This window comes from Trichoderma harzianum (assembly GCF_003025095.1).
Source record: "Trichoderma harzianum CBS 226.95 unplaced genomic scaffold M431scaffold_4, whole genome shotgun sequence".
NCBI lineage: Eukaryota > Fungi > Ascomycota > Sordariomycetes > Hypocreales > Hypocreaceae > Trichoderma > Trichoderma harzianum.
In genome coordinates, this window is record NW_020209252.1 from 249,555 (window position 1) to 271,332 (window position 21,778).

Genomic DNA, 21,778 nt, shown 5'->3' on the forward strand with positions numbered 1-21,778 from the left:
ATATATCACAACTCTTTCGGCTACTTAATAACAGTAATCAATTTACAGTCAACAGCCACGCAATTAGAATCATCATAGACAAAGCTCGTAATACAAGCCACTGCCAGCTGATGCGCAGATTCATTCGCCGTCATAATGAACCACGACGTCAGTTCCAGCCACAGCCTTACCCTTAAACAACTTACCGCAACGTACAATAGAAAACCACAGCCACATTCATGTAAGCCACAGCAAAAGAATTAATCATCGACGCAAACTGAATCATGTTTACTCTGTCATCCAACGTATCCGAAGTACAGAAACTCAACGCAAGGCTGTATCTTTCTCATCTCACAATCATCATCTTCGTCGTCATCATGAATCTTGCTTTGCATTTTCATTTGTATTATTTCTTATTGCATATTCACTTTTTCCCCATGAAATAACATCCGACTTCTCTCATAAGGCTGCAGCCCGCGGCAACGGCGAATCCGCATCGGGTCCGTACCTCGTGCCTCGGTTCCATTGAGCCGTAACGGCTCCTCACACAGTGCTGCCATGCCCGCAAACAGCGCTGTAACTTGACTCAAGTACAGTACCTGATCCCCCGTAACACATTCAAAAGAAAAGAAGAAAATCACAACAAACAAAGCAATAAATTACCTCCTCATCTCATGTAATACAAAACAATCCGACTAAGAAAATAACAACAACATAAAAAACAAGTACACCTCTGGAATTGCCGATGCAGGTGGTTGCGCAGCATGTAGTAATACCAAACCAAACCGGCCAAGCACAGTACCTCGTACTCTTACTCCTGCCGTACTCGTACCAAGGCCATCCAATGCTGACAAGTGCCTGCCCCGGGGTCTCTGGCCTTGTGCCTCCCAAGATACTCAATTCTACATCGTAAAAACCAGCATGCCTTTTTCTTCAACTATTAAAAAAAGCGCCTCGTCCGCCACCTCTGGCTTTTCTTTTGCTTCGTTTCATTTACATGAATTACTACAATCATTTCTCCTCTTCTCAATAGACTATTTACTTTTTTTTCTTCTCCCGCATTTCCCCCTCCATCCTCCAACCTGCCTCGCCTGTTCCCACATCTCACATCAAGGTACCCCACTAGTACCTCTCACATATAAATCTGCACTGCAGAGTACCTGCAAGAAACAAACTGCATCCCCATAACACCAAGTAATTTCCGAGTTGGGAAAAAATGTTCCCGATCGGAGCCTCGGCGAGATCGTGTGCAGCACTCACACGCAGCAGCACGCGACTCAACACCAGCCTCAGATATACTGCTGCTGCCCTCACTGCACCTTCATCATCTTCCTTCTCTTCATCAACACACTCCATCGTGTCTCATGCTCCCGCCATCACTACATCACATGCCTCGCCATGTCACCAAAAGAGATACAGTTCTCACTCTCCCATGGGCTCTCAGTTTGGGCCTGCTCGCAAAAAGGTCACCATGAGCACCATCAAGTCGCTCTATCAAAAGGGAGAGCCCATTGCCATGATCACTGCTCATGACTTCCCCAGCGCCTACGTTGCCGACCAAAACGGCATGGATATCATCCTGGTGGGCGATAGCTTGGCCATGGTGGCGCTGGGCATGGAAGACACAAACGAAGTAGAGGTAGAAGACATGCTGCTCCACTGTCGATCAGTAGCACGAGCCGCCAAGAGTGCCTTTACCGTAAGCAATCCCTTATAACATGTCCAAGCAGCACACAAGACAAGATGTGATTGCGGCTAACAATTCATTGCAGGTTGGAGATCTTCCCATGGGCTCATATGAAATCTCTCCCGAGCAAGCCCTAGCCACAGCCATCCGCTTCGTCAAGCACGGCAAAGCACAGAGCGTCAAGCTCGAGGGTGGCAAGGAGTTTGCCCCAACCATCCGCAAAATCACTACCGCCGGCATCCCAGTCCTTGCCCACATCGGCCTCACTCCTCAGCGCCAGAACGCTCTTGGAGGGTTCCGCGTCCAGGGCAAAACCTCTGCCGGCGCCATGAGAGTCTTGGAGGACGCCCTCGCCGTGCAGGAAGCTGGGGCTTTCGCCGTCGTTCTGGAGGCCGTCCCCGCCGAGGTTGCTACACTGATTACTCAGAAGCTATCCATTCCCACTATCGGTATTGGTGCTGGCAGCGGCTGCTCAGGCCAAGTGCTTGTCCAGATCGACTTAACTGGCAACTTTCCTCCCGGAAGATTCATGCCCAAGTTTGTCAAGAAGTTTGGCGACATCTGGAGCGAGTCGGCCAAGGCTGTTGTGGCCTATCGTGACGAGGTCAAGAGCAAGCAGTTCCCCGCTCCAGAGCACACCTATCCAATGCCTGCCGAAGAGTTTGAAGCGTTTGCCAAGGCCGCAAAAGACTTGTAAAAGATAAGAAAAGAGAAAATGGGTATGAGAACATGGAGCGGTGGCGTTGTTTGCTTTACTGGATTTTCATCCTGCATGATATAATGTCCCGGCCTGTCTATATAGATTGTGTATTTCATTGTTTAAGCATGAGCAAGAAGGGTGGCGTTGTAATGATATTTCCTGAGGAGGAATTGGGGCACTGGATGGATGATATAGAAGAACACCGCCGCGTTCGGTTGTCTCGGTTCTCATGTCGAGCAGTTTCATCCAAACGCCGGAGTGATAGAATAGGCCACAACAAGCTGATCATGAGCATTCTTGAAGCACTGCACATTGTTCATCCCGTCAGCCTCATCCAACTACGTTAAAACCATCTACCTCGCAAAAAAAGAGCTCACCTGGTGTAAATTGCCCACCACCTCGTCCAGCGACGGCGCAAACGCGCTATTCACATACAGAAACACGCTGTCCGTCTCGCGGCACCGCAATTTACGCCGCAGATACCGCACCACCTCCTCAAACTTGCGGCTCGCCGAGATCTTGCACACGTCCTGCTGCAGCGCCGGCGCCGACCCCACGGCCTTGAACTTGACCACGACCTTGAGCTGTGGTGGAAACCCTCCTGCGCTAGCCAGTGCTGCCGTTGCGTCTCGTGGCAGGTCTGCTAGCATCACTGAAGCGCTGAGCGTCAGCGGGATCTCGGGTGAGGCCGTGCCGCTGGCTCTGTTGTTCATGTCCGAGTCTGTGTCCGGCATGGGCGAGTCGGACGGAGGGGGGGGGTCGGGATCCATGGCTGCGTTGATCTTGCAGTGTAGCTGGTGCTTGGATTTATCTGGATTGTATAAAAAATTAAAAAAGAGAAAGGTCACTAGGCATTTAAAGAAGAGAAACTGAGATGACGGCGTCAAAAAGTGAAATGTTTCATGAGACTATGAGCGGATGACATGTCAAAGAGTGAGACAACAGCCAGAGTGCATCTTGACCCCTCTGTAGGTAGGCTGCCTTGTACAGTGTACACAGTGCGACATATGCAACACCACAAGCTCACTCAACACCAAGACATAAAATACGCAACACTTCATTCAACACCCTAGAATTAATTCCTATCCAGTTCTGCTGTTAGCGCTACATATCTCTATCATAAAATGCTATCTCATGTCATAAATACCTGTCCGTTCCGTGCACCAAATAGACGCCCCCGGACCTGCCTTTACTTATACACTTTCGTGAATTGTAACATGCCAGCTACAATATACATAATTTTTTTTTCTTTTAACATGACCAGTCCCATCAACCTCCCATTGAATGTCTTGCTCCAGCAAGCATCACATACCATCACATCCTTCTCTCTCTCTTCTCGACCCCCATGGGCCCGCCACATCGTCCCAGCCAAGTTCCTTCATTAAAGCCCATTCTGCGTCAGCGCGCAGAGCATCCCAGTATCCTCTATCGGGCAATCCAGACCACATTCAGCTTCTCCTTTGCCAAAAATCCTCTCCGCCACCAAAAAAGTCCATCCATCTGTGAAACGGCAGCAAAAAAAGAGCCGAGCTTGTAAATAACGCCTCCTGTTATGTAATGCGGGTTCAAAATGCCAAACCATGCCGGCAGTGGTACCAAACAAAATCCACGTGCTGTTTCGTTATAGCCGAGTGAAAGATAAGTAAAGAACCCTGAAAGAAAGAACAAGAAAAAGACCAAAAAAGGGTATAGCTCAAATCAGAGACGTATTGACAAAGGTGTCTTCTGCGCTATGCCGCGCAAATCTGATTGAGATGCAAAAGAAAATTCAAAGCCTGGCACTCGGTTTCTTTGACCGGGGTTCCAGGATGTAAGTTGATGGTTGTGGTGACCGAAGATTTTTTTCAAAGTGTTGAGAAGTAGCATAATGAATGCGATAGCCAACGCAAGTCGGAAAAAAAGAATGAGATCCAAATGCGCGGCACCATAACCCATAAAGTCTCTAGTTGGACAAGATCAACCCAAGAAGAATAACGCCATGTCGTTACCACTCTCCCTCCGAATCATCAGAAGTGGCAGCTGAGAATTTTGGTAGACGCTTTAGCTGCGTAAGAAGAGCATCCAGCTCGATCCAGTTCTCGTCATTTTCCGCAAACTTGCGGTGCTTGCGAGACAAGATGTGCTATTGTATAAGTTAGTGAAATGTCTTTGTCAAGTAGCAAAGCAAGGGTGTTGAAAGTCCAATGGAATCTTACCTCGTCGAAATCGCGGAACTTGTCCTGGCAATTCTCACAGTAGCCTGGCTTCAAGTCTCGCTTGCTCTTCAGGTGCTGTGCAGGTGCCTTCTTCTCCGCCTTCTGCCCATCTTCCTCCTGGCCCTGAATCTTGGACGTGGTTCGGGTCAGCGTTGTCGATCGGCTAGATGCGACGTCCGCAGGAACTTCCGCAAGACGGCGAGAGCTGGCATCGTGTGAGGTCGGCTGGGCCATCTGCAAAACTTTCCTCTGCAGCCCATGGACTTCCTTGCTGGTTCCGGCCTTTGCGCCGTTGATGCCAGATGTCGACGAGATCATCTGGGAACGGATTGCCGACGTAATGGTGTTCTGAATGCCAGAGGCCACAGGCTCGCCTCCAAACATACGGCCTCCTTCAGCTCGACTGGTAAAGGCATTCTGAGCCGGTACTGCTGCCGGCCTGGAGAAGGTGACCTTTACTGGCTGGAACGTCTCCGCCGCCACAGCAGCGCGAGATCGGTTGTGAGCTTCTTCCATCTCAGTCAAGGTGCGCTTTCCAGTCACGGGTTTCATGGGAGGGACCTCGGGGGCCTTGAGAATCTGAACGGATTCTTCCTTCTTAGCCAAGCGCGCCTTTTCCCGCTCCCGTGCCTTTCGGTAATCCTTTTCAGCAGCATCCACTTCCTCCACAAAAGGGCAGCGTCCGTTCCCAACACTGCGGAACTGTGGCCATTCGCCGTCGGTTTTGTTCGCAACCTTGGCATATTCACGAACCATGATGGGTTTTTGCTTTTCATCCATATCCCAGATATAGACATACGGACCCTTGAAATACGTCAACTCCCGGTTGATCGCAGTTGGGTCTCGGTCGGAGGGTCCATTGATACGTTCGTTGTGAAGAAGCTGAAACAGGTTAGGCTCGTGAGAGCCCTTGGTGCCGTAGTGATTTCTCGTGCTCGCAGATCGAGAGTTGTAGTTTTGGGTTTCTGACTCGAGAAGAACGGCAAGCATACTCTGAAACTTATCAAGAGACCAGATTTTCTTCCCCATATCTCGAGCCTTGGTTAGAACATCATTGTTGCGAACCGTCTTGTTGCGTCTCGCAAGACCGTCCAACTGAGAAGGCACCGAAGAAGCCTGGCGAAAATCAAAGAGCAATCTTCGCCTAGCAGCGGTGTTCCTGTCAAGAAGAGACGGGTTGATGGTTTGGGGCTGCTCCTCAGGCTCTTGTTCCTCGGATACCTCAGCTTCGGCTTCCCCAGCCTCTGGTTTCTCGGGCGGAATGGCTCGCGTAGTGATGACATGGGTAACATCAATTGAGAAGAAGGGCTCTTGGCGCTATTTTCAGTCATGACAAGTTAGCGGCATTCTTTAATGGGTAAAATTCAGCATAGGAGCGACATACAGCACCAAGATAAGTGACCCTCTTGGTCAGCTTTGCCCGAATGTCATCTGGAATACTTTCAAAATAAAAGACCATTTTGGGAAACTTGGCCCGGTGGTGCTTCTTCCACGCCTCCCTATCGGTGTCTTGATCCTGTGTAGCTCTTGTTGTCGAAGCAGTGACTGTTCTGGCAGCTCGTTCTCTTACAACAGGCCGTGGAACAGCACTCGAGTTGCGGGGGACAACAATGTGTGCCGGGGCACGGGTCAATGGCTTGGTCGGCGATCGGACGGCCCGCTGGGCGCCATTTTCGAGAGCTTGCTTCTTCACCGGCGGAGGCTGTCCGTAGGGCTCTTCACGCTGGGCCGTGGCAAAGGACCGCTTCGGCTTGGCGTAACCAGCCAGGATTGAAGGTGCGCGAAGAGGTGAGTTGGCGACATTGGGATTGCTGGCGAGAGGTGCTCGCTTAGAGGCCATGGCGGGAACCGGCGCCTTGGAGGAAGCAGACAGAGACACGGATACGGTGGCCATGTACGAGAGCTGGTGCCTCTGGGATCAGCATGCCCCGGTGCAAATGCTGAGCAAGTCGAGATGCAGCAAGACAGGGAGCACCAAGGAGGGGCTGGGGAGGAGAGAAGCACGCGACGTGCAGGGAACGGGGCACGTCTCGGAGGCAGAGGAAGAGGCGGACGAGGGGGGCAGGTAAAGGATGCTAAGAGGACATTGAAGGTCCAGGAAGCCTTTGGGGGACGAGACCAGGCTGGCTGGAGAGCTTGTCGAGCCTATCGAGGGCTTTTCGGAGGACAAAGAAATCAATGTGGTTTTGCGTGTGTGCGGGAAGAATTGGCTGAGGCGTGCCTTTGAGGTGTTGATGGAGCCTTCGCGCTTGGCACAACAGCGCTATGCCCGGTTGGGCCTCCCTGCCAAAAACATGCACGGGCCCGCCCGGCGCACCAGCAACCGCTAATTCACGGGTAAGGGTAGCATTAAAATTGTGAAGCTCCAGCACCTATCAAAATACAGCAATAGGGTAGCTCTGTGTTTGCAATTCAATTTCATGGATGATGATAATATGGAAAGCCTGGGATTTACAGCGAGTTGACTACAGTTACTCTGATGCTCTACATTACACTCAATTCAAGTCTGACGATATTATTGACACCCATGGCCGATTGGGTTTCGCTAGATGGAGCTCGGGCTGTTATCACACAAAAAGTTGAAACCCCCAATTCTCGACATGGATGGATGCATCTCTACCCCATAACAGGCCTGCCAGCAACCTTAGCGCGGCCACCTACGACTGGGAAAAACAACAAAGCCCAGATTGATACGATTATACAGTAGACACGCAACAATACAATCCAAGCTCATCTCAAAAAGTGCGACATGATTGTTTCTCCATTGTATCATCAACACGAGGTGAGTCAAACTCATTAAAGATGCAGATTTCTATACTGCATCCCTCACATACAGTCCTCACACAATGGCCCTTACAGATCCATCTAGCAAATGCGCTGTATTTTTTTTTTTTTTTTGTCGCTGGAGCCCAAAAACACGTCGCGGTCCAAAGTGGGAAAGAAATGGCGGGGCTGCTCGCAGAAAACAGACGCCCCGTACATGCAAAGTAGCAGCAGTAGCACCACTTGGTGTTAGTGCCCAGCAACAGCTGCGCCTACGATGCAAGACGCGCTCCTAGGGCGCCTCTGCGGTGCGCACATGATTTGATTGCGGTACTCTTGAGGTACATCCGCGGGGATTGCCAGCAGAGCAGAGGTACGTACCGCCATCTGTGCAAATGCTGTGCAGATTGTGCATGACATCAAACGCCCTTGCATTAACCATTTATGCTGCCAGGTATGTCGATTGCCACCGTCTGCTTACATACTCACAGCACTCACAGGGTTATCACGACCAACACCAAGCAATCCATCGTCATTTCTGTCTATTATCTACCTCTCCCTCTCCCTCAGTATATACGCATTTTCACTTATTTTCATTTCAACTCACAGAGGACCAATTCATCCTCTTACTCCGCATAATAACCATCGAATATTACAAAAAACCAAGTGGATCACCAGTCATTGAGAAAAAAAAAAAGTTGCTTAAGTCAAGGTAAAAAGACATCCAGTGGACCCTCCTTCTATTTAGACAAATGAATCCAATCCTCAATTGCTTCAGAAATTCCATAACGCCCTGAGTCCTTAAAATGAGGCTCCCTCGGCCGTCATTCCGGAGCCTCGGGCTCCCCCCTCGGAAGCTGCCCTTGCACCAACACCAGCAGCAGCAGCGCGGCATCTCTCAAGCCACCTTCAAATACCAAAGACCGTCTTACATCTTCTCCCATCGACAGAGATACAGCTCCCTGGTGTCAGCTGCCAGCCTCCAGTTTGGACAGCCTGTCCATGAGACACATCCCCACATCCTCAAGGCTGGCGAGGGTGGGTCTCCCCTTTGATATTCTGACATCTTCATCTTATTACTGTTATTCAGTAATCGTGCCATGAGCCAAGAGCTTTCAACTTGAATCATCTGCTAACTGGAAAGCTACAATCAGTCACGCCGGGCATCAGCGCTCAGGAATATGCTGATCGTCGGGCCGCCCTCGCCGATGCCATGCCCGAGGGCGGCGTTGCTGTCCTGCACGCTGCGCCACTCGTGTACAAGTCTGGTGCTGTCTTCCATCCTTACAGGCAGGAGACAAACTTCTTATGGCTGACGGGATGGGACGAGCCTGACGCCATGGCCATCATTGAGAAGACGGGTCCCAAGTGGGGGGATTATCTCTTTCGCATGTTTGTCAAGGCCAAGAACCCCAGGGAGGAGCAGTGGTCAGGCTACCGTAACGGCGTCCAGGCCGCTCAGGACGTGTGGAATGCAGACGAGGCGTGGTCCATGGACAGAATCGACTCTGTGCTGCCCAAGCTACTCGACTCGGCCAAGATCATTTACACCGACGTCGAATCGGCAAAGGCTACAAACAGCTCCCTATGGCGCTTCATCACTGGTAATGCCTCTGGCAGCGGTCCTGCAAAGACGCCGCTGTACCCCGTCATGAACAAGCTCCGAGTCATCAAGAGCCCGGCTGAGGTGACCAACATGCGGATGGCCGGTCAAATCTCCGGCCGTGCCATCACCAATGCCATGCGGCGATCGTGGGTCAAGGAGAAGGACCTGCACGCCTTCCTCGACTACGAATTCACCATCAACGGCTGCGACGGGCCTGCCTACATTCCTGTCATCGCAGGCGGCCAACGCGCAAACTGCATCCACTACACGGTCAACAACAACATCTTCCGCGACGACGAGTTCATCCTCGTCGACGCCGGCGGCCAGTACGGCACCTACATCACCGACATCTCCCGGACGTGGCCCGCCTCCGGCAAGTTCTCCCCCGCCCAGCGCGACCTCTACGAGGCCGTGCTCAAGGTCCAGCGCTCCAGCGTCTCCCTCTGCCGCGAGTCCGCCCGCATGTCCCTCGAGGACATCCACGGCGTCACGGTCCGCGGCCTTGTCGACCAGCTCAAGAGCATCGGCTTCACAAACCTCACCGTGAGCAACATCGACCAGCTGTTCCCCCACCACGTAGGCCACTACATCGGCCTGGACGTGCATGACTGCCCAGGGTACAGCAGGAGAGAGATTCTGCGGAGGGGCCACTGCGTTACCATCGAGCCGGGCGTCTACGTTCCCGACGATGAGCGCTGGCCCGCTCACTTCAGGGGCATGGGCATTCGCATCGAGGACAGCATCTGTGTGGACGAGGACGCGCCCTACATACTCACCACCGAGGCCGTCAAGGAAATCGATGATATCGAAGCGCTACGAGATTGATTAGCAGGCAATCTCTCCTGTAATACTAGCCACCACCTGTATATATCACGTAAAAAACGAGAAGCGGATAAATCATCCTTCTCATAGGACACAATCATCCTTCTCATAGGACACAATCATCCCTTTCGTAGGACTCAATCATCATTCTCATAGGACTTCCTATTCTGTCCCCTCTCCCCCCCCCCTTCTTACCTGCATTAAACAGAAAATGCACCTCGCATATTAAACGGATGCGAGGATGCAGTAGCATCACCCCTCCTGCATATGTGCCCAGGGTATCACTGCCGTTTATTTATCTCACCATAGCTCCATGAATGCCTAGACCCAAGAGAGAGTTTCACAATAAAGACCAAAAAAAAAAAAAAAAGAAAAAAAGAGAAAAGAAAAGGTGGGACTCTGATGCAGTTCCGAGAGTTCAAATCAAGGCAAAAAGACGCCTCGCGTGCACTTGTATTATCGACAACCCCCTCCGAAAATTGCTCCTTTTTCTCAAAAAACCCCCGAACAATTTTCGTTTCTTTCTCTTTCTGTCTGTAATAAGTCCAAGAAGAATAAGGGTTCCCGTTCTCTATCAACCAAATTGGCCCGCCAGATCTATATTCCCTGTCATAAGAATAAAGCTCAATTTTTGCCTTCTTAATTCGCTTCCTTCGACAAATGTTACCGCTCCGATTTTTTCGTCTCAAGATTTGTCCTCTTCCGTAAAATTCCCTTCTTTCACCGACCCACACATTGCCTTGATAAGAATACCCCCTTTCATCTCGTTCCGTTTCCTATGAATAAAAATCCCCAAGAGACCGCCCATGCCGAGTTATAGTATATCCTTTCTGGGTTTTCATGCCATGTTTGTAAAAGGAAAAAAAGAAAAAAAGTCCACCCTGACCTGACGCCGAAAAGTAGTGAGTTAAATAGGTGGCAGAATGCCAAAGTAAACCCTGTAATGGTGGCAAAAGAAATAGAAAAAAAAGAATAAACATAAAATGCCGGCCTGTAGAAAGAAGCTCGTTGAAATGCTTTTCACTAAAAGAGAAAAAGAAAAACAAGAGTCCGTCAAAATATTTTGTCATGCAGTCGTTGAAAAGTGGTAGGTGAAACACGGAAAATATTGATACAGTGAATCAACAGAATCCTCTCGGGTCGAAGAGCGTCATGCTATGGCTGGGCATAATGTCCACTCTCATCGAGTTGTTAAGGAGTGCTTCGAATGCTTGAAGTCTTCGCATGAGCTGCTTATGTTCTGACATGATGTCTTTGTTGCGCTGCTCTAGTTGGTGGATGTATTCAGTCGCTTTTGTCAACACGGTCCCCTGTAAAGACGTGGGTTAGCAGAGTCGTCCTGTAAATGTGTCCCAGTTGAGGTATATTGCCACTAACCTTGCTCACTTTGGCATTCCCCTGTCCGTTGTCCTGATCGTTTTCGGTGGCTTGCTGCAGCGCTGGCACCGCATTGCGCAGCTCGGTGATTTTGTCCTTGAGGTTGGTGCGATATTTCCGTTCGACATCGTTGTGCGCCATGCGATCGGCGGACTTTGTCTTTTCTTTGCCGATGCTGCTGGTTTCCGACAGCGTGCTTGGTCGTTTCGCGGGCACTGTTTTGGGCGGCGTCTCATTCTTGAGATGCTTGTGTTTCAGATCCCGATTCTGCTGAGAGAGTCCAGATGCCGTTGTGTCGGTAGAGTTGTTTCTCTGGAACATTCCCACAGGATTTAGCCCCTGTTTCGGGGCGCCAAAGCCAAAGCCAAACTCCTGAGTTAGGCCGGGCTGCATCGTAGATCCGTATCCGAGGTTGAATCGATTGGGGGAAACATAGGCCGACATTCTGCTGGGGCCCATGGCGATTTCGAGAAGTCGGCGGCGCTCATCCGGAGTAAGCGTGTAGTTGGTGCCTTGTGGAATCGGATCCCAGGAGTCGCTGGTCATGCGTCTTGGGATCTCGTCAGACATTGTGATGGAACTGGGCTGAATGCCCTGCTGGGGCTTCTCCCATCCCAGTGACGGTGTGGAGTAGAGGCTTCTGGAGGACTGGGGCTCGGTCGAGGGCAGCGTCTCAATCTTGGACAGCTGGTCATTCAGGTTGACGGTGTCAAACAACTCATCGTCCTCGGACAGAGAATGATCAAAGGCGCTATCATCGAGGAAGTCTTCTTCCCGGAAAGGGGCGGTGGGATTGGCGTAGAGACCGCTGCCCAATCCTGGTGTCATGTTTGTGGCAGGCCTTGATGCGCACATGTTAGAACGTGAGAGGGACTGTGATCAGCACTCTTGGGCCGACTCACCTCGGCTGGTTGGCCGTGTTGTACTGCTTTGAAAAATCAATCTCAAAGCTGCCAAACTTGTCGGCCTCTTCGTCGAATTGAAGCCAGGAATCAATCGAGTCGAGCGCCGAGTGCGGCGACTCAACCTTTATCCGTTTGGCATCGTGCTCTTTGCCCTGAGACAGGACCGACTGTAGTGGGTTGCGGGCGGGATACTGCGGCATCTGAGAGAAGCTCATGTCGCCGCCTAGGCCGCTGGCGTTGCCGTTGCCGGCGGGGGCATATGAGGGGACCGCCGAAGACGAGGCTGCGGATGTGAAGTTGAACATGTCCATGGCGGGTGAAGTCCAGGAGCGCTGGACCTTTGAGGCTGAGGAGGTGAGGTGTCGCTCAGGTAGATTGAAAGCGCGGCCGTTGGTTACAGGCTGTGAAGAGTAGTCGAGGGCTTGTTCCATGCCCAGCGCAGCAGCACTGGCTGGGATTAAAGGGGACCCTACAGGTGGCGTGAGGGAGGTGCGCGCCAAAAAGCCAATGGCATCCACAGATCGGTTTCGGTGGAATTGGCTACTTCAGGAGGAGGAGGGGCGCCGGTGACAGGTGAAGATGAAGAGGGTTGAGTATGGAGGGAAGAGAGGGAGAGAAGAAAAAAGAGATTGAGATTGAGATTGAGAGAGGACCACGTTTGATTATCAAGAGTAATGCGTCGTGGTAGCGCCCTGGCGGACGGATGGAGGATACAGTGAGTGGTTCGGGGCGGGAGAGACGGGCACAGCTCCGCCGAGATGAGTGCAACTGTATGATGTATATTTGTACGGGATGATGCAAATGCAAACAAAGCAGAATGTGTGCAGATGCGAATGCGAATGTAGATGTAGATGCAGATGTACCGTTGATAAAGAGTCAACGGGATAGGCAAGGTATCCGTACGAGTACAGGGCAGAGGAGGTACTCGGAGAAAGTACCTGGCGATATGCACTTAGAATGGGTGTCGATATTGGCAAAACTCGAAAAGCTGGCCCCCATGCGGTGCCAGAGCATCACAAAGTAATATACGGGGTCGGGAAGTTTCAGCATTAGCATTACACCAGTAACCCTCCAGGGCAGCTAGCAAAGTAGAGCAGGCCCAGCTCCGGGTGACAGGTCGGGCAACGCCGCGACGGCTGCGATTCCGAGCGAACGGCGCTGCGTTCCAGACGGCACAGCAGCAAGCACAGCAACAGCACAGCTACGAAGAACGAGGATGCTGCTCTAGGAACCGGTGCTATCCAGAACAAGGCCCCGGCGCTAGGACCCGCGGTTGGCAGTGGTGGATCGCAAGGCTCCAGTCATGCCATGCAAGCGAGGGAAAAACGCTTGCATGCTCATGCTTTGCTCTGCTCTAGATGAGTCTCAGTCTCATCCTCATCCTCGACCTGCTGCGTCTCCCCGTCCCGCACGAGGCTTCGGTCGGCGAGAGCCGGGATCGAGGCGTTGGGGGATGGCGTCTGTGAGCCAGACATGACCTGTCACTGCCGTGGGTATCAGCAAGGCGCAATGGCGAATTGCAGGTGGGCAGCGAGAAAAATTCGAAGGGATAGCCTTTTACCAGCGCTGCGTCGATGATGAAAATGGCCTGATTTCTTCCTCGCGGAGCTATGCCGGGCCCCTGCGACCGCGAAATGGGCTGCCACCGGCCACAGAGGCCACAGAGGCGCCGGGCGGTCTCGAAGGGCTTTTGGGGACCCTCTGAGGCGCTGGAGGGGGGGGTCCCTGCGCCATGGATGCCATGCATGTGGGAAGAAGAAAAATTGCTGCTCGAATATCGTATGATTCGCAAGGTTGCTGAAGGGCCCAAAGGAGCCACGTCGTCGCTGATTGGCCAGGCCGCTTCCCGCTGTCGGCGCCTCGGTATCGAGCTTATTGCTACCCCGTTAGGCAAGGGGCGGCCGCATGGGATGGGGCGACTTTTGCTCTTCGGGAAATAAAACAAAAAGTGGCCGCATGGTCAGGAGATAGTGACGATGCTGGGTGGTGGCATCTTGCAACAACCTCCGGGCGGTTCCTGCCTCCACGATTTCTCTGCCATCTCCACGACTACGGGGAAGCTGCTTCTTAAGTATTTTTCAGTCGCGATGTTGACGAGTGCTCTGACATCGCCAGGTCTCGCCACCATCGAATAGGAAGATGCAAGATTAAGGATGGCATCAGTCGCTAAGATGGGCCCATCCACTGCTGACACTGACACTGCGCATTTGCAGATGCGACCAACGAACCCCGGGGGAGACAGAAACGAGCAGGGCCTTGCATACACGACTAAAGTTCGTTTAATGCTAAAAATGCAGCTGGGAAACAAGACAACCCCAAAAAATCCCCCAGAAATACGGCTCAAAATCACCGGCTCGCTTCTCATGATCCGCCTCCAGTATCCCCGTGGCGACAAACCAAGAGAGCAGTCGCCCAATCTAGAGCAACGGGTGGCAGCAATTCATCTGGTTGCTGGTGCTGATGCTGATGCTGGTGCTCATGCGGCAGCTCCTTGAAGCTACATTGCCGCAACTGGCATCCGACACAGGGCCATGTGACGCCCTTTTCAGAGAGAGGCAAACTATCGATGCAGTGTTCTCTCTCTTTGTTCGGTTTCATGCCCCGTCTCCATTCCATGGCATCTCCGAGCTTCGTCGATCTCATCCAAGTACACACGGCTACTGGTCGGTGGCAGGGCAGCCCGAAGCCCACCGGAAAAGTGTCTCGATGCGGTTTGATACATGGCATGGCGTGCTGCCCTTTGACTGCAGAAATAGACACGACTGACATTAGTTGCCTGGCACTCTCCACAACACCACTCCGAACGACCGAGGACCGCGCGAATCGCGTACGTGGCGGCCTCTCTTATCGCCCGGTTTGGACGTAGTAGATGGTCATTCGCGCTGGCTTCCAAGATATCAGCTAAAGATCATCCCCGCAATGTTGTGCAAGATACAGATTACGCGAGGCCCAGCATTGGTTGATTTGTTCCAATCACCAAGCGTTGACACATCGAAAATGCATAGGACTCGCTCAGGATACGATGTGGCGAGTATACATCGAGACTACCTCTACACTCCTTGGATACCACGTTCCAGATTGCTTCGTTCCCATCGAAATCCCCTCTTTGAGCTAACTGCAGGTGGCTCGCACAATCTCCATATGAAATCCTTTTCCTACGAGGCCATCTCTGGGACTAAATATCAAAGGCAGTGGCAAACTACCCCCACGAGTTTACCCCTGAAAAGGGAAAAGCCCAGAGCCAGGTCACCAGGGCCAGGTCACCAGAGCCAGGTCACCAGAGTCCAGTTTTGTTGGCAAGTACTACCGAATAACACATGCGGTACCGTGATACTTTGCCATCCATTTCCCCGAGCCGAGGCTACGGGCCTTGATTATGCTTCAGGGCCGCCCCAGCTTTGTGACTAGAAAAACCAGACAGAGAGCTTGGTTCGTGAATTGGTTTTTATATGAAACAAAATGAATTGTCCGTCGCTTAAATTGGCAACAGCCATGTCTATAATCTTAGTAACCAAAGGCTGGAGAAACATATTGCATAAAACAAAGACATTTGCCGCTTCCTAGCTCCAAGGTGCTGTTTTGTCACCGTTTTTGTCACTTTGATATTTACAATCGTTCGCTGCAAAGTGTTCTCATGCCGGCATTTTCAACTGATTTCCGTTCTATTTCCTAATGAACGCCAGTTGAATCGCAAGAGTCGCCCATGTAGTCCAATGGCCACGATAACTTGTTTGGTTTTGAAATTGATTCTCGACTGAGAGCCAGTATTGCAAGAGAGAGCAAGTCTCCCAGAACTCTCAATCATTCCAGTAATAGCTCACTTATAAGTAATCACTTAGAAGTAAATGGCTTGGGGAGTGTCTTGCGACGAAGGCAGTCGCTGCATTCTTGCGGCTCGTATATGATGTCGTGGGCAGCTGACGTCCCTTTGCAGCCCTTGAACAACTTCTCACACCACCGGATCTGGAAGTATCCGACGTGTCCACACGACCATTGCTTATCAACCTGAACACACATGATTCTCCGTGACGCCGCCTCCGTCCCGGCGCCTGGCCGTGCCCCCGGGGCGGAGCAGTATGGCCTCAGCTCCGAGTTCTTCCAGGGGTGGAGTGATCTTGAGCTTCGGCCCTTAAATCAAGCTTTGCTTCTCGTCTGCGGTCCTAGGGGGGCAACCGGGAATAACCATGGGATTGGCGATTTCGCGGTTTCACATGGGCCTCGCCCTCCGAAACGACGAGGTTCGGTGTTCTTTCTTCGCTGACCGCAGAGATGCTCTCGTGATGGCGGTCTTCTTCATGACTTGATAGGTCTGGGCTGGCTTATACAAGTGGCCCCGCGGGTAGAGCCGGTGTTCTTAAACGGCATGCTCCCCCAACAACAAGCCGCGTTTTGTCCACGCAATGCCGAGATATCTGGCCTTTTCCAGGACTTGAGGGTAGCTGTCAACGCCCGGCACGCCACCCGAAGACGAGCTAAAGTGGGAAAATAAGAGAATAAGAAATAAGAGTTAAAGAGTTAAAGAGAGACAAAACGCGAAAGCGGAGAAACATTTCGGTGAGGCCAGGGTTTCCTTCCATACTATGACTATTCAGGGCTTGCCTAACCTCCACTTCGAGGCGGCATCGAATCGAATTTCCACCCCCACTTATCCCAATGACCAGTCATTCCCGTCTTGAATGCGGATACGACGTATAGAGAAAATATTGGCAACATGGCGTGACATGTTTTCCAGACGCCACGGCTGACTTGTTGAGAGAGAGGAAGACGCGCCATCGAGTCTCGGCGATTTAGTGGTTAGTTCTGCAATGGTCGAGCAAAACCTCCGACTGAGCCTCATGTCTGGAATATCACTCTTCTCCCCGGGTTATCCATCAATGCACCTGTCGATTGCAGGGGGATCAACGGTGAAGATGAGCTCTGTCAGCTCTCAGAAAACATTCATTGGCCAGGAAGCGTCCCGCCTGGCCGCTGCGTAGTCAGAATGCGCCATTGGCCAATGATAGACCGACGAGGTATGCCAATTCTGTAACGATCCTACAGGATGCAACCGCGCAACCCCGCCTTGCATTTCAACTGCGACCTCTAACCATCGTTGACTGTGAATCTGAAGCGGGATACATGTGATATCCATAGAATTTCATATTCTGGGAGAAGTGTCGAATTTCTTTATTTCTTTTGCCTTGACCGTTGCCTAGCAAGTGACTGGAGGCATCGTCGTATCAGCTCGTAAAGGATATATTGCAGTATCGGCTCAGCGCTCGTATGGATCATGGCAATATTTGATATTGAGGCATGGCCTATAAATTTAACCACCATCACCGTTAGCTTGTTGACACTGGCCTTTGTGCTTCGCTACACGTCAGGAAAAAAGCTGCATCCAAGCGAACCAACGGTGGTTCAGCCATGGGTTCCTCTTATAGGTCATTTATTGGGCATGGCGACGCAAGGCGGCCGCTACATCAAGCGTCTTGGGTTAGAATCAAATCTATATTTGCATATATTGTGAGATGTCGTACTAATATCTCCCAGATTGTCTTACTCTGATGAGCCAATTCTGACTCTGCCCGTCCCAGGATCTCGAATATATGTGGTTACGGAGCCGTCATTGGCCGCTAGCGTTCAGCGTAATACCAAGGCATTATCAATGTCGCCTCTGCTGCCGGAGATAACCAAGCGGGTTCTAGGACTCGATGAGAAAACATGTCGCGTAATTGGACAAAATCTGGATCCGGAACCGGGGGAGCCCCGGGGGTTCTTTGCCGACATCCATGATTGGGTGTATTCTTCCTTTGGGCCTGGTGAATATGTGAATACATTAAGCTGTGAGGCGGCGCAGGAGTTATGCTACCAGTTGCTTCAAGAGATTAAAGCCTCTAATGACGCTGGCCATGTCTCTAAGCCCGTCGATCTTTTGGCCTGGATTCGTCATATGGTCACCGTGGGTACAGGAAAGTTTCTCTTTGGACCGAACAATCCTATTTCGGAAGAGCCAGACTTGGAGCATGATTTCTGGGCATTCGACCACGGCCTTGGCGGACTGCTTATCGGGATCTTGCCATCTCTCACGGCTCCTAAAGCATACAAAGGCCGAGAGAGGTTAACGGCGGGGTTCCGCAAGTATTTGGAAGCCGGCCATTTGGATTCAGCATCGTTGATTGTGAAAGGTAGAGCGCGGATCGAGAAGGAATATGGCATGGATATAGATATGACAGCTCGGTCGGCTTTGTCGTTCCTTTTTGCTGGTATTGTAAATGCGACGACTACAACTTTTTGGGTGGTATTGAGAATTTTCGCGGATCAACAACTCCTTAACCAAGTGCGACAGGAAATTCGTCAGGCGCTAAAACTCAGCAGCCAGCGCTCTGGACCAGATTCATTGAGCATTGGAGTGGTCAAAGAAACGTGCAAAACGCTATTTGCCGTTTATAGGGAGAGTCTGCGCGTCGGGTCTGAGAATTTCTCTGTTCGGTTGATCAAAGAGGACACGATGCTGGCCGACCGGTACTTTTTGAAGAAAGGTGCCGTTGTTCAGATATCTGGCGGAGCTATTCATGCCAGGAGCACCATCTGGGGCCAAGACGTAGACGAGTTCAACCCTGGCAGATTTCTCAAAGAGAAGGGCAAAAGCGATGGCTTTCACCCAGCAGCGTTTCGGGGATTCGGTGGTGGCAAGACTTTGTGTCCTGGCCGTGACTTTGCCACCAATGAGATTTTGCTATTTGCTGCTATGATCATTCATGCGGTTGAAATCGTTGCTCCTGATGGAGGTACCGTCGCTGTTCCCGAGAAAGACGACCGGATAATGCCGGTTCACATTCTCGAGCCGGTGACGAACCCCAAAGTCATCATCAAGCCGAGAGTAGATGATGCAGAGATACTGAGCCAACTCAAAGCTGTGATGTAAAAGCAATACTCAGCAGCTAATCATGAGACTGTGCGTGTTTGGGCAAAGAGGGTTTCTGGTGTTGTTCGATACTTAGGGGGGGTGTCTAATATCGCGATGTTTGTAGTTTTGCTGTAAGATTCTTTGAGAAATTCTTTGAGAAATGCCTCAAGTATGTGAATTCCGTTAACGGCATGATTTTAACAGTGAAAAGGAGCTCTCGAAAAAAATATACATAGGAAGGAGGTGCCGGGCCGTCATACACCCGCTCGCTTGCGGCAGGTGCGACTGGCCGCGCCGATGACCTGCAGGCACGAGCTCGATCAGGTACCATCGCCAATGTTTTCTGTGTTTGCCCATCATCTCCTTGTTTCCATCATGTTTTGCGTGATAGATTGGAGATGCCAAACGCGCAACCAGAATCAGATGGGAGAAAAGTGACCGCCGTCTATGCACAAACAAAGCGACCCATCAGCTGCCCATCTATGCACCACTCCTCTCCCGCCGTGAAGCCACCTCTTACAATCTCTTTCTCAACATCTCATTAAAACACCACAACCGAATCGCAACCCAAGTTTAGTAAGAAACGATACTCGAGCTTGGACAAAACATAGAAGCCCTGTGGAGAGACCCCCCCTCGACCGTTTATATCCTGCAACTCCAGGAGGCCTAGAGTCTTGGTTCTTTACGATGACATCAGCCTCGACGTTCCTTTTCTGCAGCTTCCAAATCATTCTCCTGTTCCTCAATGGAGTTCTCGGCTTCTCATGGGGAGGGCGTAGGGGCGGCAGTGAGTCGTGCATATCTCATTCACACTACACCTCCCTCCTACACCATATAAACTGTTGCTGATTTGATCCTAGGGCTTAACTATTCTGCCGATTTGCCTTCGTCTGGGAGTCGTTCTACTGGCACCTCCAGATTTGACTCTTCACAACTGCCTGCCATGTATGCCACTGCGCTCAGCGAGTTGCAGGAGCTGGAATCGGAGCCCTTATGCCACCGTACTGCGGCTCGCCTTTTGATCAACAACTGTCAACTACTCGATGGCCGGAATGATGCAACAATGTTGACTGATAGTGGAAGGGCGGCTCGTGATTTTGTCGACTCATATGCTGCAAGCCTAGCCATATGTGACTTGGAAAGAGGAAGCTTCACTATCCCCTCCTCTTGCTCCAAGTTTCAAGAATCGATACTCGCCCGTATGTCGCCGCCGACCAAGCCACAACTACACGTAACGACATCCGAGATCGATGGCTGCCTCGAGGGACTGGCACAGTCAGATTCCGCCTGGAATACTTGGGTGAGCTATCGCCACAAGACGTTGCGATTTTGCGAAGCAGCTCGTGCGGATAACGAGAAAGGTCTGTAGCTTGTGCAATGCTGTAACACGATAAAGGGGGCTCAGCTAATCCGATAATAGATCAAAATATTCGACTCCATCAGAGGCTGACTAGTATACTTGCGAAATTGACGACACAGCTCGAAGAAGAGATGGAGGCACGGTTTCGATCAATGAACAAAATGTTTGAGGAAGCAGGAGCCACTGTGGAGAATCTAAAGCCTCATGTGAATCATCTCAAGAATAGCATCACAGAGGTAGATGCGCTCTTCAGAGACCACATAGTTCAAAACGTACAGGTTCGTATGTGATTTGCTTCATTGATTCTCATGATTGGCACTAACGGAGCTTGCAGCAATCAGCGGACTTTGTCACTCATGGGCTTGGAGAGGCAAGGCAATTACAAACACTGCTATCCATGCTGGTCGACGTGACACAAAATCAGAGTCACGATTTAACAACTTCTCATGAGTCTGCTTTACAAGAGGCTACAATACGGATCACCAATGAAGTAGATATCATTTTGGGAGCGCTTGGCGCGGCAATCGCCTCGTCCACATCTCTGCATAGAGAAATTGAAATCTCGCAGTCTGCAGCTGCAGCAGTTGCGTTGAGACAGGAGAGCATAGAGACGGTACGTTGCCCGCGTTGGCTCCTTTTCAAACACGAATAGCTGATAGAGCTTGAATAGAGCATGAAAAAACTCGAAAGGTTAGCTGACTCTTTACTGGCTCAGCACAAAGGCCACCAGGAACAGCTTGTTTCTGCCCAGCAAACAGCTTCGGATCTGATAGACATTCTGGACTCGGCTTCTTCATCAGCCGTTACCCTTCGTGGCACAATCTACAGCAGCTTTGGCTGGGGTTCTTGGTGGCCGCACGTATTTTGCCCACTCACGTCTCTGGTTGTTGGGTCGTATGGACTCCCACCTTCTGCAACACGAAACATTATGCTCATCAGTTTAGGTGAGTGATACTGAGGTGGACCAGCGTTTCTTGGTGCGAAATATTAACAAAAGTAAAAACTTAGGAGAGATGGTTGGATTTGGAATATCCATTGTCAAGCATTATGGAAGTGATATTCACACAGCATTTTCGTCTCATGGCAAGGTGCCCCTCAGAGCGAACTCGACACCGTCATTTGATGAGGCTATTTATTCGAATAATGGGCTTTCCCGTGGCGATCTTTACCAATTTAAACTGGAAGAGGCTGCTCGAGCGTAACAGCGGAAATCATTGGGTTTCCATTTTTGGAAGGTATATGGGGATATGGCGTTTGGGACATGAATACTCTGGAGTGGCGATTTCATATTAGTATTCCAGGAGCGATTTCAACGGACACGGTTTTCAACGGACACGGTTACCACCAAATATTATTGAACCAGGAGTTTTATGGGTTTCGAGATACGCAAGCAATCATCTAGATCAGTTGTGGGCGGGAGGTCTTGGTTCGTTGGGCAACACAGTTATGGATCGTTCTAAGAGCTGATCACTACGCAGCCTTCCGATCTGTTCCGTAC

The 21,778-nt window shown here is 51.0% G+C and overlaps 12 protein-coding genes across 12 annotated transcripts; 7 read left to right on the forward strand and 5 right to left on the reverse strand.

Moving 5' to 3' along the window:
• Nucleotides 1-1,411: 1,411 nt before the first annotated feature.
• Nucleotides 1,412-2,363, forward strand: M431DRAFT_80335 (hypothetical protein; the record flags this gene model as incomplete). The annotated part of the gene is made up of 2 exons (XM_024922931.1): nt 1,412-1,678; nt 1,752-2,363. The coding sequence occupies 2 exons, from the start codon at nt 1,412-1,414 to the stop codon at nt 2,361-2,363; spliced, it is 879 nt and encodes a 292-aa protein (XP_024775964.1).
• Nucleotides 2,364-2,608: 245 nt separating this feature from the next.
• M431DRAFT_492747 (hypothetical protein) lies at nt 2,609-3,079 on the reverse strand (the record flags this gene model as incomplete). The annotated part of the gene is made up of 2 exons (XM_024917037.1): nt 2,609-2,671; nt 2,744-3,079. 2 exons carry the CDS (start codon nt 3,077-3,079, stop codon nt 2,609-2,611), a joined length of 399 nt encoding a protein of 132 aa, XP_024775965.1.
• A 234-nt stretch (nt 3,080-3,313) lies between these two features.
• On the forward strand, nt 3,314-4,050 carry M431DRAFT_372187 (hypothetical protein). Its single transcript, XM_024914647.1, has one exon. It carries the CDS (start codon nt 3,491-3,493, stop codon nt 3,749-3,751), a length of 261 nt encoding a protein of 86 aa, XP_024775966.1. The 5' UTR covers nt 3,314-3,490; the 3' UTR covers nt 3,752-4,050.
• Nucleotides 4,051-4,350: 300 nt separating this feature from the next.
• Nucleotides 4,351-6,401, reverse strand: M431DRAFT_81137 (hypothetical protein; the record flags this gene model as incomplete). Its single annotated transcript, XM_024923005.1, has 3 exons — nt 4,351-4,488; nt 4,562-5,878; nt 5,946-6,401. 3 exons carry the CDS (start codon nt 6,399-6,401, stop codon nt 4,351-4,353), a joined length of 1,911 nt encoding a protein of 636 aa, XP_024775967.1.
• Nucleotides 6,402-7,007: 606 nt separating this feature from the next.
• Nucleotides 7,008-7,390, forward strand: M431DRAFT_372207 (hypothetical protein). Its single transcript, XM_024914648.1, has one exon. It carries the CDS (start codon nt 7,041-7,043, stop codon nt 7,266-7,268), a length of 228 nt encoding a protein of 75 aa, XP_024775968.1. The 5' UTR covers nt 7,008-7,040; the 3' UTR covers nt 7,269-7,390.
• Nucleotides 7,391-7,819: 429 nt separating this feature from the next.
• M431DRAFT_506036 (hypothetical protein) lies at nt 7,820-9,922 on the forward strand. Its single transcript, XM_024918744.1, has 3 exons — nt 7,820-8,036; nt 8,103-8,362; nt 8,479-9,922. Exons 2-3 carry the CDS (start codon nt 8,131-8,133, stop codon nt 9,753-9,755), a joined length of 1,509 nt encoding a protein of 502 aa, XP_024775969.1. The 5' UTR covers nt 7,820-8,036; nt 8,103-8,130; the 3' UTR covers nt 9,756-9,922.
• A 951-nt stretch (nt 9,923-10,873) lies between these two features.
• Nucleotides 10,874-12,345, reverse strand: M431DRAFT_80211 (hypothetical protein; the record flags this gene model as incomplete). The annotated part of the gene is made up of 3 exons (XM_024922917.1): nt 10,874-11,062; nt 11,130-11,970; nt 12,032-12,345. The coding sequence occupies 3 exons, from the start codon at nt 12,343-12,345 to the stop codon at nt 10,874-10,876; spliced, it is 1,344 nt and encodes a 447-aa protein (XP_024775970.1).
• A 1,542-nt stretch (nt 12,346-13,887) lies between these two features.
• M431DRAFT_372233 (hypothetical protein) lies at nt 13,888-14,496 on the reverse strand. Its single transcript, XM_024914649.1, has one exon. The coding sequence runs from the start codon at nt 14,397-14,399 to the stop codon at nt 13,995-13,997; it is 405 nt and encodes a 134-aa protein (XP_024775971.1). The 5' UTR covers nt 14,400-14,496; the 3' UTR covers nt 13,888-13,994.
• Nucleotides 14,497-14,741: 245 nt separating this feature from the next.
• On the forward strand, nt 14,742-15,654 carry M431DRAFT_372395 (hypothetical protein). Its single transcript, XM_024914651.1, has one exon. The coding sequence runs from the start codon at nt 14,954-14,956 to the stop codon at nt 15,440-15,442; it is 489 nt and encodes a 162-aa protein (XP_024775972.1). The 5' UTR covers nt 14,742-14,953; the 3' UTR covers nt 15,443-15,654.
• M431DRAFT_372264 (hypothetical protein) lies at nt 15,655-16,365 on the reverse strand. The gene has a single exon (XM_024914650.1). The coding sequence runs from the start codon at nt 16,049-16,051 to the stop codon at nt 15,866-15,868; it is 186 nt and encodes a 61-aa protein (XP_024775973.1). The 5' UTR covers nt 16,052-16,365; the 3' UTR covers nt 15,655-15,865.
• Nucleotides 16,366-16,873: 508 nt separating this feature from the next.
• Nucleotides 16,874-19,134, forward strand: M431DRAFT_111097 (hypothetical protein). Its single transcript, XM_024911786.1, has 2 exons — nt 16,874-17,506; nt 17,564-19,134. The coding sequence occupies exons 1-2, from the start codon at nt 17,304-17,306 to the stop codon at nt 18,936-18,938; spliced, it is 1,578 nt and encodes a 525-aa protein (XP_024775974.1). The 5' UTR covers nt 16,874-17,303; the 3' UTR covers nt 18,939-19,134.
• A 729-nt stretch (nt 19,135-19,863) lies between these two features.
• On the forward strand, nt 19,864-21,232 carry M431DRAFT_81895 (hypothetical protein; the record flags this gene model as incomplete). The annotated part of the gene is made up of 4 exons (XM_024923091.1): nt 19,864-20,281; nt 20,341-20,558; nt 20,615-20,893; nt 20,951-21,232. The coding sequence occupies 4 exons, from the start codon at nt 19,864-19,866 to the stop codon at nt 21,230-21,232; spliced, it is 1,197 nt and encodes a 398-aa protein (XP_024775975.1).
• Nucleotides 21,233-21,778: the final 546 nt, after the last annotated feature.

Bases quoted from the DNA above. Each gene is read 5' to 3' on its own strand.
- M431DRAFT_372187 (XM_024914647.1), top strand. From the start codon at position 3,491: ATGCTATCTCATGTCATAAATACCTGTCCGTTCCGTGCACCAAATAGA.
- M431DRAFT_372207 (XM_024914648.1), top strand. From the start codon at position 7,041: ATGCTCTACATTACACTCAATTCAAGTCTGACGATATTATTGACACCC.
- M431DRAFT_506036 (XM_024918744.1), top strand. From the start codon at position 8,131: ATGAGGCTCCCTCGGCCGTCATTCCGGAGCCTCGGGCTCCCCCCTCGG. The intron at 8,363-8,478 runs GTGGGTCTCCCC...AGCTACAATCAG, and splicing joins CATCCTCAAGGCTGGCGAGG to TCACGCCGGGCATCAGCGCT.
- M431DRAFT_372233 (XM_024914649.1), bottom strand. From the start codon at position 14,399: ATGAGAAGCGAGCCGGTGATTTTGAGCCGTATTTCTGGGGGATTTTTT.
- M431DRAFT_372395 (XM_024914651.1), top strand. From the start codon at position 14,954: ATGTTGTGCAAGATACAGATTACGCGAGGCCCAGCATTGGTTGATTTG.
- M431DRAFT_372264 (XM_024914650.1), bottom strand. From the start codon at position 16,051: ATGTGTGTTCAGGTTGATAAGCAATGGTCGTGTGGACACGTCGGATAC.
- M431DRAFT_111097 (XM_024911786.1), top strand. From the start codon at position 17,304: ATGGCAATATTTGATATTGAGGCATGGCCTATAAATTTAACCACCATC. The intron at 17,507-17,563 runs GTTAGAATCAAA...AATATCTCCCAG, and splicing joins CGCTACATCAAGCGTCTTGG to ATTGTCTTACTCTGATGAGC.